The sequence below is a fragment of the Panthera pardus genome, unplaced genomic scaffold (genome assembly GCF_024362965.1).
Source record: "Panthera pardus isolate Hobbes unplaced genomic scaffold, ASM2436296v1 HiC_scaffold_7, whole genome shotgun sequence".
Classification (NCBI taxonomy): domain Eukaryota; kingdom Metazoa; phylum Chordata; class Mammalia; order Carnivora; family Felidae; genus Panthera; species Panthera pardus.
The window spans coordinates 149,072-162,477 of NW_026527002.1; the positions used below are offsets into that span (position 1 = coordinate 149,072).

Sequence of the window (13,406 nt, forward strand, 5' to 3'; positions counted from 1 at the left end):
AATAGATGTAAGAAAAGTATTTGATAAAATTCAACATCCATTCATGATAAGGGCACCTGGATGACTTTGTTGGTTAAGCATCTAATTTTTTTTTAATGTATATTTATTTTTGAGAGAGAGAGACAGAGAGTGAGTTGGGGAGGAATAGAGAGAGAGGGAGACATGGAATCCAAAGGAGGCTCCAGGCTCCAAGCTGTCAGCACAGAGCCTGACGTGGGACTCGAACTCATGAACCATGAGATCATGACCTGAGCTGAAGTTGGACACCCAACCAACTGAACCACCCAGGCACCCCAAGCACCCAATTCTTGATCTCAGCTCAGGTCTTGTACTCAGGGTCATGAGTTCAAGCCCTGTGCTGGGCGTTAACCCTACTAAAAAACAAAAAACACCCAACTCCTTTCATGATAAAAAAAAAAAAAAAAAACTTTTCACAAATTAGTTATAAAAGGAATGGACCTCAACATACCGAGGCTATAATACAACAAACCCACAGCTAACATCATACTCAATGGTGAAAGGCTAAAAGCTTTTCTTTATTCAACATACTACTGGATGTACTAGCCAGAGCAATCAGGCAAGAAAAATAAATAAAAGGCATCAAAATTGGAAAGGAAGAAATAAAATTGCCTCTATTTGCAGATGACATGATTTTATATGTAGAAAATCCTAAAGACGCTACCAAAAAACTGTCATATCTAATCAATATATTCAGTAAAGTCACAGGATACAAAATATAGCATACAAAAATCAGTAGCATTTCCATACGCTAACAACAAATTATATGAAAAAGAAATAGATAAAAATTATCTCAATTATAATAGTAAGAATAATCCTATTTATAATACAGAAACAACAAAATACCGAGGAATGAATTTAATTAAGGATGTGAGAGAATACACGACACTAAGGAATACAAGATATCAATGAAAGACACTTTGAAGAAGACACAAATAAATGGAAAGGTATCCCCTGTTCATGGATTATAAGAATCCATGCACATAAAAGAATGCACTAGATCCCTATTGTACAATACTTACAAAAATAACTCAGAATAAATGAACAATTTAGATGCAAGACTGTAAACCATTAAACTTCTAGAAGAGTACTTAGAGAAAAAACTCTTTGACATGGGTCTTGACAGTGATTTTTTTGTATCTGACATCTAAAGCACAAGCAACAAACTGAAAAGTAAACAAGTGGGACTACATCAAACTAAAAAGCTTCTGCAGAGCAAGAGAAAAAAGTCAACAAAATTAAAAGGCAACCTACAGAATAGGAGAAAATATGTTCAGATCATATATCTGATAAGGGATATCCGATATCCAAAATATATGGAGAACTCATTCAATTCAACAGCAAAATAACACAAACAATCCAATTTAAAATAGGCAAAGGACACAAACAGACATTTTTCCAAAGAAAATATGTGAATGGCCAGCAAATACATGAAATGTTACTCAGCATCAGTAATCACCAGGGAAGTGAAACTAAAACCACAATGAGATATTATCTCATGCCTGTTAGAATGGCTATCACCAAAAAGTCAAGAGATAACAAGTGCTGGCAAGGATGTGAAGAAAAAAGAACGCTTGTGCACTATTGTGAGTGTAATTTGGTACAGCCACTGTGGAAAATAGTATGGAAGTGCCTCAAAAGATGGAAAATGGAAATACCACATGATCCAGCAATTTTATTACTGGGCATATAGAAAATGAAATCATTATGTCAAAGAGATATTTGCACTTCCATGTTCATTGCAGTGTTATTTACAATAGCCAAAAGTGGAAGCAACCTCAGGGCAGTGTACAATGACAGGTGAATGGATAAAAAAAGCTATGGTGGATATGGTATACACACACAGACAGACACACATATATGGTGTATATATAGACTATTGGAATATATATGCAATATATACTGTATATTACATGTGTGTGTATGTGTGTATATATGAAATAATATTCAGTCACATAAAAGGAGAAAATCTTGCCATTTGCAACAACATGGATGGATCTTGAGGGAATTATGCTAAGTGGAATAAGTCAGAAGAGAACGACCATACTGTATGATCTCACTTTTATATGTAATCTTAAAAAAAGGAACCCCAAACTCATAGAAATATAGATCAGATTTGTGGTTACAGAGGTAGGGGGTGGGAAGAGAGAGAATTGGATGAAGGTGGTCAAAAGATACAAATTTTCAGTTATAAGACAAATAAATACTGGAGATGCATTCTGAAAGTTTTCAAGAATGTAGACCCTAAGAGTTCTCACCATAAAGAAAAAAACAATTTTTTCTCTTTCTTTTTTCTTTTATATCTATATGAGATGATTGATATTAACTAAATTTATTATGGTAACCATTTTAGAATATATGTAAGTCAAATTAGTATGATATACACCTTAACCTTATACAGTTCTACATGTCAATTATATCTTAATAAAACTGGAAAAAGAGATGCTAAAAAAGATCTAAGGCGAATAATAAATTATAAAATAATAATAATAAATCTTAGGTAAACAAATAGCTAACAGCTTTTGAGCACTTATCTGGTTATGTCCTAATGTAGGAGGTTACACACTTATTTTCATTTCGTGTAAAGAGATTAATAATACAGTGCCTGCACAAATATGTTAGATATTATTATGATTATTGACATTATTGTTGTTCATGATTTTAAGAAGTTTGAGAAGGACGTCTCTTCCTATCCTGAGTGCATGGATGTAGTAGTAAGATGCTTTCAGATTACTATTGTGCAAGAACTTGTTACCTCTACCAACTTCCATCTAGTCAAGAGGTCTCAAAATTGAGCATGCTTCAGAATCACTTGGACAGCATGTCAGAATAGATTGCCAGGCTCCACCCATAAAATTTCTCATTTAGTCAGTCTAGGTCTAGGAGAGGGCCCCCAAATTTTCATTTCTAACAATTCCCCAGATGATGCTGATGCTGCCAGTCCCTGACCACATTTTAAAAAATAACTGTTTTATTGAGATATAAGACAAACAGCCTAAAATTCACCCTTTAAAATGTACTATTCTGTGGTTTTCACTATATTTACAGTTGTGCAACCATCATCACTCCAGAACATAGTGCCCATTTTTCTTAAATTTTCAATCTATATTTTTTGAATGAGTATATGTTCAGCTCAAAAATCAAAATAATATAGGGGCACCTGGATGGCTCAGTCGGTTGAGCGTCCAACTTTCAGCTCAGGTCATGATCTCATGGTTCATGGGTTTGAGCTCTGCATCGGGCTCACTACTGTCAGTGCAGGGCCCACTTCAGATCTTCTGGCGCCCCACCCCCACCCCCCCCACCCCTTCCCTGCTTGTGCTCTCTCTCCAAAAATAAATAAATCTAAAAAAATCAAAATGCATAAGTCTTATTCCTTTCATGCCAATTACCTGGTTCCTCTCCTCTCTACAGAATAAAACTCCGTATCAAGTTCATTTTTTTCTTCTATATTTCTAGTATTTCTTCATGCAGACACAAGCAACACAAATATATTTTCTCTGCTTTCATACACTAAAAAGGCAACTCACTATGAACCCTAGTCTGTCCATTGCTTTTTTTCATTGAATATATCCTAGAGATCATTGTGAAGGTATACCATGGTTTATTTAACAGTCTACTTTATGTAAATGAGTATGTCAGTTATTTCTAGTCTTTTGCTATTGCAAATAATACTGCAGTAGATATCCTTCTATACTTATCAGTTCATGTAGGTGCAGGTATATCTGTAGGAATAATTCCCAGCAGTGAGATTACTAGCTTAAAGGATAAATGCACTTGTAATTTTGAAAAAATATTACCAAATTCCCTTTGACAGGGATGCCATGATTTTGTACTTCCACTAGCAATTTATGAGAATGCCTTTACCCTAATGTGTTTTGTCAAGTATTTAGATTTCAGCCAACATTTTAGGTGTGCAGTTTTAATTTGCATTTCTCACTACTGAGGTGCCACATTTTTCATAGGTACAAAGGCCATTTGTGTCCCTTTTTCAGTGAACACTTTAAGTCTTTTGCCCATGTTCTATTGGGTTGTTGGTAATTTTTTCCTGACTTCAAGCGCGATTAATACTTTAGGGGAGTAATCTTTTTATATGAGAGGAGTACCAAATAGTCTTCCTATTGTGTCATTTGTCTTTTACTAGCTTGTAGTTTTTGCCATGCATAAGTTAAGGCTTTTATGCAGTTGAATTTATCAATATTTTCTATAATGAGTAGTGAATTTTGAGTCATAGTTAGAACCCCTCCCAAAAAAAATTATAAATGAATTTTGATCAGGTTTATTCTAATACATTTACAGTTTCATTTTTTCACATTCAAATATTGTCTTCACTTGCAGCCCACTGCACTCTTAACTACTAGGCTAGAAAAAGATATAGACTAGACTAGTGGATTTCAAACATTCTTTCCCCAAATTTATTATTTTTTTTAAGTGAAATCTCACCCTATTTTTAAAACAGAGGAAAGAAGACCTCTCCTGGTGATATAGGAGAGATCCTGTTGTGACTCTTACCCTCAACAGACTCCATGTTCCTTTCATGGAATCCTTAGGATCCTTGTAAGCAGAGTGAAAACCACAGATATCTGCAAAACAAGAACTAGGGCAAAAATTTTGATGAGAAGAGTTAATAGAAAATTTTTCCCACTTGTTTTTATGTTTTGGCATTGAATATTTGTTGATAAGATAGGACTGGGTAGGAATCAAAAATCCATTCTAGCACAGGCTTATCTTTCTTATGGGTAATTCACTTTTGCTGAGTCTCTGTTCAACTGAAAATTCCTCATAATTATACTATGTTATGAATGATATAGTGGAGAAAACATGAACCTCACAACAGTTCTAATCCTAAACACTTTGTAGCTGTGAGACCTCAGACAAATTATTAGAAATAATTATTTCATAATTATTAGTTCATTACAGCAAATATTTATTTGAGTGCTTTGTACATGGAAGACATTGTGCTAAGTGCTGGGGATATGAATGTGAAGAAGAAAGAAATGTTACTACTTTACGGTTCAGAGGTGGAGCCAGATGATAATTATAATAATTGTTTAAATTATGCTTATTAGAACATCTTCAAAGTATCATAGGATATGTAAAAATGAACGGGGGGTTTTAGCTTTGGGAGTTCAAAGAAACTAAGATCAGATTCAGGGTTTTTTGTTTGTTTCTTTTTTTTTGTTTTTGGTTTTTAAAAATCTCAACTTAAAATTTTATTTTTGGGGCGCCTGGGTGGCTCAGTCGGTTACGCGTCCGACTTCGGCTCAGGTCATGATCTCGCGGTCTGTGAGTTCGAGCCCCGCGTCGGGCTCTGTGCTGAATGCTCAGAGCCTGGAGCCTGTTTCAGATTCTGTGTCTCCCTCTTTCTCTGCCCCTCTTTCTCTGCCTCTCATGCTCTGTCTCTGTCTCAAAAATAAATAAACGTTAAAAAAAATTAAAAAAAAAATTTATTTTTAAACATATGAATAGTAAGGAATAATATTATAAACCTCCTTGTATCCATCTGTCAGCATGAACAATTTTTAATAGCTGTGTATGAAGTGACATGGCAGAAGGAGGCCAAAGCCTTTCAGGCAAATGGAGTAGCAAATCCATATACCCTGAGGCCTCAGAGTACATTTGGCAACTGAAAGGAAGACTAATATGGACAGCATAGACATCATTAGAATGTTTACATGGAGAATGGATTCTATGTATGTGGTAGATGAGGGCAAGAGTAGATGAAGAAGTACTGATTAGAAGCTACTGGGTAGTTTGGGCAAAAGAAATTATGACCTGGAATATGGCAGTGGCAGCTGAGAATGAGTGGTTAGATGACAAAATTTACAAATGGAAAGTGGGACAGACAGGACTGGGATAAGGGACACAAAAGTGTTCACGAAAATCCCAGGTTTCAGCATGAGCTATTGGGTGGATGTTAGTGCCACTACTGAGATGGAGAATTATCTTATTTGGGGAGGAGAAAAATTTAGGTTGAAGAGTTTCTCAGACATTCAAGTGGCGATTACAGACAGGTAGTATAATGAGGCTATAGCTGAATGGCATAGAGAAGTCTGGTGGAGATATATAATAAAGATCCAAAGGATAGACACGATAAATGGTCAAACTGTGTCAGAAGGCCTAATTGAGGCAATAATGGCAAATGAATAGGGAAAATGGATAAATAGCAAAGCAATGTATTCTTACAAAGGCAAAAAAAAAAAAAAAAAAAAAAAAAGTGCTTCTTTGAAGCAGAAGACCAAACTCCGCTTCCACTATACTTATAAGGGTACAATGAAGAATGCTTTTCTCTTTCCCTAGCTGATACTTTGTCAACTTACTGAAATCATTGTTTTAGTTTTTTCTACAACAGACGCTTTTATTTTGGAACATTCCTACCTGGTTAGACTTTGTGATCTAATTGGGTTTCTACTCAGTCCTGGCTCCCCTTCCCATTGTATTCCATTTTAAATTTACTTCTCAAAGTGATGAGACACTTAAGTATACTCACTTGTGGGATCTAAGAAATGGCGGTTGCCTGTCGCTCTCAAAGTGAATTATAGGACCAACACCAACAATATTGATGTCTTCCATGCAAAAAGGTGGTTTTATTAAAGCACGGGGACAGAACCAGTGAGTAGAAAGAGCTGCACTGGGGTTGTGAGGAGGAGTGGCTGATTATATAATTTCAAGTTAGCAGGGGGCTAGGGATAGTTTAAGTCTCTAAAGAATTTGGAAACAAGGTTTCCAGGACCTTAAGGGGCTAGCTGTTGTTAGGAAAAGATCACTTACTAACTATCTAATAAAACCTTAGTCACGAGACCCTTCAGATACGCATCAGTGGGCCATATGCTTGGAGGATGATTGCTAGCATGCGTCTTGGGGAGATAGAAAAAAGGAAGTTTCCAAAGGGAGTTTCATATGTTAACCAAAACTTACAGGATCCTGGAGGTCTGGCTAATGACAAGCTAAGGTTGCCTTTTGCCTCTAACAAAGAATTGACATAGAGGCAGCCAAGCTCCTTGAGGAAGGTCACTCTGCTTGTCTCAAGTATTTGTCAATGGGCTGTAAATTTAAGGAATTTTTTCCCCCTAGATTTCTTTTACCTTCGTTCTCCACATCAAATATCATCTGGGAACTTGTCAGAAACACACGTTCTCTGGCACCACCCTAGACCTACAGAATCTGAAATCCAGTCATGCCTCGTTACTATAAATCTTGGCGATTTTAATGTCTCCTATATTTGAGAATTTCTGCTCAGGATACCTAACCTATCCCCGGCCCCGCCCCAATACATAGGGAAAGAACACTCCTTTCTTGGGAGTTAGGCAGCTAGAACCATTCCTTAAGTATTGATTATTGAATTTGTAGCGTACTGCGAGTTTTCATGTAAGGTCAGTTGTTGCTTGACAAAACAGACCACATATGAGCTTCTTTTGAAAAAACACTTGGCGGCTGACCCCGCGAGAGGCACCCGCGTAGCAGCTCCCAACCAGGAACTCAAGGACAGCACTGTAGCCTGTCCAGAGTTCGCTCTGCACAACCTCTACCCCAACAAGGAAAGTGCGATAAACGGCACTAACCCCTTCCCGTTCAGAGCTGGTGAGTAACCGACTACCCACATTCACAGCCCAGCTTTATTAAACCCATTTGTGCCCAGAAAGCAAGGAGTGGCGGAGAAGCCCCGCCCCACCGCCGACAGCGCTCCAATCCCAACGCGCGCGTGGCGCGCAGCGCGGGGAGGGCCTTGTGTCCGGAAAAGCCCCGCCCCTCGCCCGAGCACCCGCCAATTGTAGCGCGCAGTGCGGCGCGCGGAGCGACTTCGGTGGCGCGCTGCTTTCCGGCACCTTGAGGAGACAGCGAGCCTTTGCGAAGGCTCCGCGCGGGAGGTGGCTGAGCGTCCAGAGATGCCTGGCGGCGGTACCTCGTGTACCCGGAAGGTAAGTTGTAGACTGGGAACCAGTGCCACGCCAGGCCTGCTCTCTCTGCTTTGTCTTCAGCGGTCTCCCCGTAGCCCTCCGGCGCCAGTGTGTCCTACCCCCTCCCGTTCCCCATCGGCCGGGCCGGCGGGGCGCAGGGAGCGCTTGGGCCGGCCAGAGGCTATGAGGGGTGAGAGGCAGGCGCTGTGCTGGCCCGTGATCTCTGGCGAGGCTGCGGCTGGTTCTGTCGGTGAGCGTGGATGGAGCCTGCCTCGCAGTGTGCCTCTCCTGAGGTCGGTCTGTCGCCCAGGTGTGCGGAAGCAGCCCCCCGCCGGCCGTCCGGCGTCTCGCCTTCCCGGTGAGATGCGGAGGGCAGGGGGAACCGCTGGAGGTGCGGAGCGGAGAGGTCGCAGCTGGCGAGGTGACGGAAGTGAGCGACAGGAGTTGAATCTGGAACTAGCGTGGGAGCTGTATTTACCCTCGCTAGCGTTTGGCATTGTCTCTTCTTGACTGTCGTAGAACACATGACAGCGGTGGATGTTGGAATGGATGTGCCATCCGCCACCCCCCCCCCCACCCCCCGTTATCTGTGTTGCCACACTTCTCCTTTCTATCCCAAACTGTTTCTGAATCTTTCTATTCCTGCGTCGGTGGGAGAGGAGTCCGAAGCCAACCGCTGCCAAACTGTGTATACCAAATTACACCACAGTATCTGGGCACGGAGTGCGTGTGTAGGAATATTACATTAATGATATGTAAATGATTGTACTTGCATTTGTGAGTACATCTTTTCCTTCCGAAGATTGTGTTTGCCATGGCCTTTTTAAAGCTGTTTCTGGGGCGCCTCGGGGACTCAGTCCGTTAATCATCCGACTTTGCCTCAGGTCATGATCTCACGGTTCGTGGGTTCGAGCCCTGCATCGGGCTCTGTGCCGACAGCTGGGAGCCTGGGTCCTGCTTCACATTCTGCGTCTCCCTCTCTGCACCTCCCCCACTTGTGTTCTGTCTCTTTCTGTCTCAAAAATAAACTGAAATATTAAAAAAAAAATTTGAAAAAGCTGTTTCTAAGTTCCTTGCTTACAAACATGCTTGTCTCATCATACTAAAATTTAAAAAAGCAAACACAGGGCCTCCTTTTTTGACTTTTTCCTTTTACCAAAAACTTCTTGGCAAAAAAGAGTCCACATATACTGGTTCAGCTTCCTTATCACTGTTATGTTTCTTTGCTTCTGGAAAGCAGAGAAAGATTGTCAGTCTCAATTTTGTAACTGTGTGGAGTAAAAGAAACCTCTGTCAAACATACCTATTGATTATGAGACATCCTGATTCCAGATATAGTCAAATGTAAAAAAAAAAAAATCAAGGAAATATATGAATTTGTTAAATCATGGTCACTCTAGCATTTGACACATTTATCACGTGCTTTTATTGATTTTTTGGGGGGGCGGGAGGGAGGAGCATCCCTGTCTGTTGCTTATCCTGATTCCCTCCCTGTCTGGCATCTGCTTGTTTACTTCTCTTTACTCTGTTCCTGCCATGTTCTAAGTTTTGACCTTGTGCTTTTTCTTACTTTACACATTTATTCTTGGCAACCTCATACTTTGAGTTAGCTGTCACAGCTATATAGCTTTCAGATGTGTATTTGACCTTTTCCTTGAGCTCCGTTTAAACTCAGTGTATCATGAAATTATCAATTTCTTACCCTTAATCCACTAAGCCCTGACAGTTTCTCCTGCAAGTTGTTGGTCTCAGTCTGTTGACAGTGATGCTTGACTAGGAATGCCCGAGGCACTTGCCTGGGCCCCTGGATTACTTGTACTGAGCCGTTTTCCCTGAGCAGGGCCAGTGTTGTGGCTGGACCAGACCTTGTGGTTATTGTCATGATTGCAGGATGCACTTCAGCAACAAACATCAGGGACGTTTGAGGAGCAAGATTTACAACTCCCAGGTCCTGGAGGGTACCTTGCACACCCACGTGCTGCCCAGTGAGGTGGAGGGGGGCTGGGGGAAGAGGAGAGCAAGAAAACCTGAGGTCTGAGGGTGGGGTGTCTAGGGTTTTGGAGGTTCATTCTTTATTGGCTAATTTAAAGCCTAAGGGTGGGAATTAGAGCACCAGAAGGGAGAAGTGAAGTCACTCAGATAGTCAGTTATGTAGGTTACCGAGGGTTTTCTGAAAGAGGGACCTTCGTGGGTAGGGGCAGCTTAATTCCTGATCTTGTTGGTTTGTGTCATATAACTGGTGCTGTGTTTGTTCAAGATGGATGTCTTCTGAAATGGATGCCTTGGCAACCAAAAGTTAATGTCAGGCATTCACAGTACATCCTTAGAAATCCTAGTGTTTGACTTGAGACTCAGTTCTGCCCTCTGATTCTATTAGTTTTCAAGAACTTACCAGTTTTTCTTGTCAATAATTATATGAGTGATCTATTGCTGTTTAACAGATTGTCTCAAAACTGAAGCAGCTTAAAATAAGTGCTTGTTTTTTCATATAGTTTCTGAAGGTCAGAAATCTGGGAATGGCTCAACTGGCTGGGTCCAGCTTAGTGTCTTCTACAAGGTACAGTCAAATGAAGGGTCACAGAGCCTGGGGATCCACTTCCAGACTCACCCGTGTGTTTGTTAGCGAGTGTCAGTTCCTTGCCACTTTCGTAGGGCAGTTCTCACAACATGGCGACTGGCTTTCCGAAGAGAAAGAGACAGGGAGGGGCTAAGCCCTGGTGTCTTTTATAACAGTCTCAAAAGTGACATCCCACCTCTTCTGTCCTATTCTTTTTGTCACATAGATCAACCATGTACAGTGTGAGAGGGGCTACAGAGGATGTGAATGCCAAGAGGTAGGAATGATAGGAAGTGATCCTGGAGGCTAGCTCCCCCAATACTTTTTTCCTTTTTCCTTTTCTGTCACCCTAGGTCAGGCCCAAAGTAATTTGTGTTTGGAGTTTTTTTGTGGTACCAGCCATGTAGCTTGCTTCTGTTCCATCTTCAGAGATGACTTTCCCTTAGACACCACTTTAATTAATACTGTTGTTCCTCTGCTTAAGCATTTCACTTCTTATTGTCTACATAATCAATTATTTTGGACCTAACTTGTGCTCAAAGCCTTATAGATGTATTAATTCATTTATAGATGATTCTCTCTCTCTTTTTTTTAAGTAGGCTCCACACCCAGCACAGAGCTTGAACTCATGATTCTGATGTATTAATTCATTTATAGATGATTCTCTCTCTCTTTTTTTTAAGTAGGCTCCACACCCAGCACAGAGCTTGAACTCATGATTCTGAGATCAAGACCTGAACTGAGATCAAGAGTCAGACACTTAACCAACTAAGCCATCCAGGTGCCCCTACAGATGGCTCTTTTTTTTTTTTTTTTAACTCATTTAATTCAACAATCCTATTAGGTACTATTATTAGTCTCATTTTATGGACAAGAAAATTGAGGCACAGTAGAGAGGTTAACTAATTTTTCCGAAGTCACACAGCAGTTAAGTGAAGAAACCAGGATTTGCACTCATGTAGTCACTTCCAGACCTTGCTTTCTTTGTTTAGGCTCTTATAGCCTTTTATTCACAGCTTCCATAATGTGGCCATACCTTATTCCTTAACTTTATAACTTTGTTCATTATTATTTATCCTTTAGGCTGTTTTCATTTGCCTCTTGGTATTTGTTCATGTTCTTAGTTTGGAGTAATGCCATTTCTTCCATTTTTGCTTACTGGAATCTTAATTATCTGTCAAGTACCACCTCAAATCATCTATCTATAATCATCTATTATCTCTAATCATCCCAGTTGTAAATGAACTTTATTTTGTATTCCTGTGGAACTTTGTATTATTCTTAATAGCTTCATGTCTTATATTATTAGGTTTACCTGTACTTATCCTTATGATGTAGACATTTTAAGATTATGTTCACCCCATGTGCCCCAGAGCACCTGCCATAATACCTTGTACATATTAGGTACCTATTAAGTATCTGATGAAGGAATGAAAATGGTACTAGTTTAAAAGATTTGCAAGTATTCTAGATCTGAAGACACATAAGGAAATACCTTATTCCGAAGACATGAGTACTAGCCTCAGCTCTGCAACTGAGTAATTTTGTAATTTTGGGCAAGCTATATAGATCTTTCTGGACTCTTAAGATGAAAGCTGATGTGGTCATGGACTAAAGTGGTAGAGTTGGGAATGGTATTAGGAGAGGACTGAGTTGATTAATTATAAAAAGAAGATGAGATTTATGCACCTGACATTGAAAGATGAAAAGAGGAGAATCAGTGGTGACTCAGAAATTGAACTTCTGAAAAACGGAAAAGTTGAGGGGAATTAGTTGCTTCTTACCTGATGTTAGGATATACAGATAGGTGAAAATTCAGCCCAAGGGAGAGATTGGGCTGTTGGAGAGCAGGCAGTTGCTTCAAAGACTGGCACTATTTTAGTTCTTTTCTTCCTCTTGCCTTAGGCCCCTCACTTCAAGTTCTTTTTTCTTTTATCCTTTGTTTCCTTTCCTTGCTAAATAGCCACGAATGACTGGCTAATACTCCCCTTTCCTAGTTGCTTACCTTTTGAGATTTCCCGATACACCCTCTCACTCCTTTTGCCTCCCCAGACTAAATTATAGCTCTCCTCCCTGAATCGTAGAGCTCTTTTCCCACTGAAGGAAAAACCATGTCGGCAACATCCTAAAAAAGAGAAAAGGAAAATTACATCTTCCTGATGGCACCTTCCTTCCCTAATCCTTTGCGTTATCATCACAAAAACTTAATTTCTGGTGTTTCTTGCATAATGACGTGGGCATGATGATAGATATTAACTAAATATAATGTATATGTCAGTTTGAACTGACGAGTACACAAGGCTCCATTTCAGGTGAAAGTGTTTCTCAAGAAAGGGAGATATTTGCTTCTTTGAAGCCAGAGGGATGGAGCCCGTGGAGAAAGTAAGGACCCTTTACTACAGAGATTGGATTGTGTTACAGAAGGTTAGTATGGAGAACAGGAACATGTTTCCTCTGAGACCATAGGGAAGGAGAGGTCAATAGATGGGAGGTTGGCTGATTTTTACAACGGCAGACTTTAACCTTGGGGAAGATGTGATGGCTTGAGCTATGACAGTGACATGGAGAGGTAAAGGGAAGAGTGAGTATGGAATTCATGAATGTGTGTGATTGTGTGTATGTGTGTACGGAAGAATGCGTGTGAGCAGAGGACTAGGGAATGACCAAGGACATGTAATAAGAAAATAGGAAGTTCTCATTTGTGGGTCTTTTTACGATAGCCCTGTGGATTGGTGATTGGTAAAGTGAGTTGGTGGAAGGAAAGGAATTTTAATGCTTGAAAGGCAACATTGGAGCCGTTGGGCATAGAGTGCAGACATTATGATAAAATGAATGGACTTGAGACTTAAAGTCTCAGTGAATTCCCAGATATTCAGAGTATTCCCAGATTCACAGATACTCAGTCAGAAACAAGGCCAGGGTACCTTCTTTGT

At 40.1% G+C, this 13,406-nt stretch overlaps 1 protein-coding gene across 1 annotated transcript in view; it reads left to right on the plus strand.

The window, feature by feature from the left end:
- The first annotated feature begins 7,798 nt into the window (after positions 1-7,798).
- The window catches only part of SPIDR (scaffold protein involved in DNA repair), a 481,060-nt gene continuing 475,452 nt past the window's right edge, over positions 7,799-13,406 (plus strand). Inside the window, exon 1 of the mRNA XM_019428877.2 lies at positions 7,799-7,937. Within this exon, the coding sequence (XP_019284422.2) occupies positions 7,905-7,937 (33 nt within the window). The 5' untranslated portion in view covers positions 7,799-7,904. The remainder of the gene's footprint in view (positions 7,938-13,406) is intronic.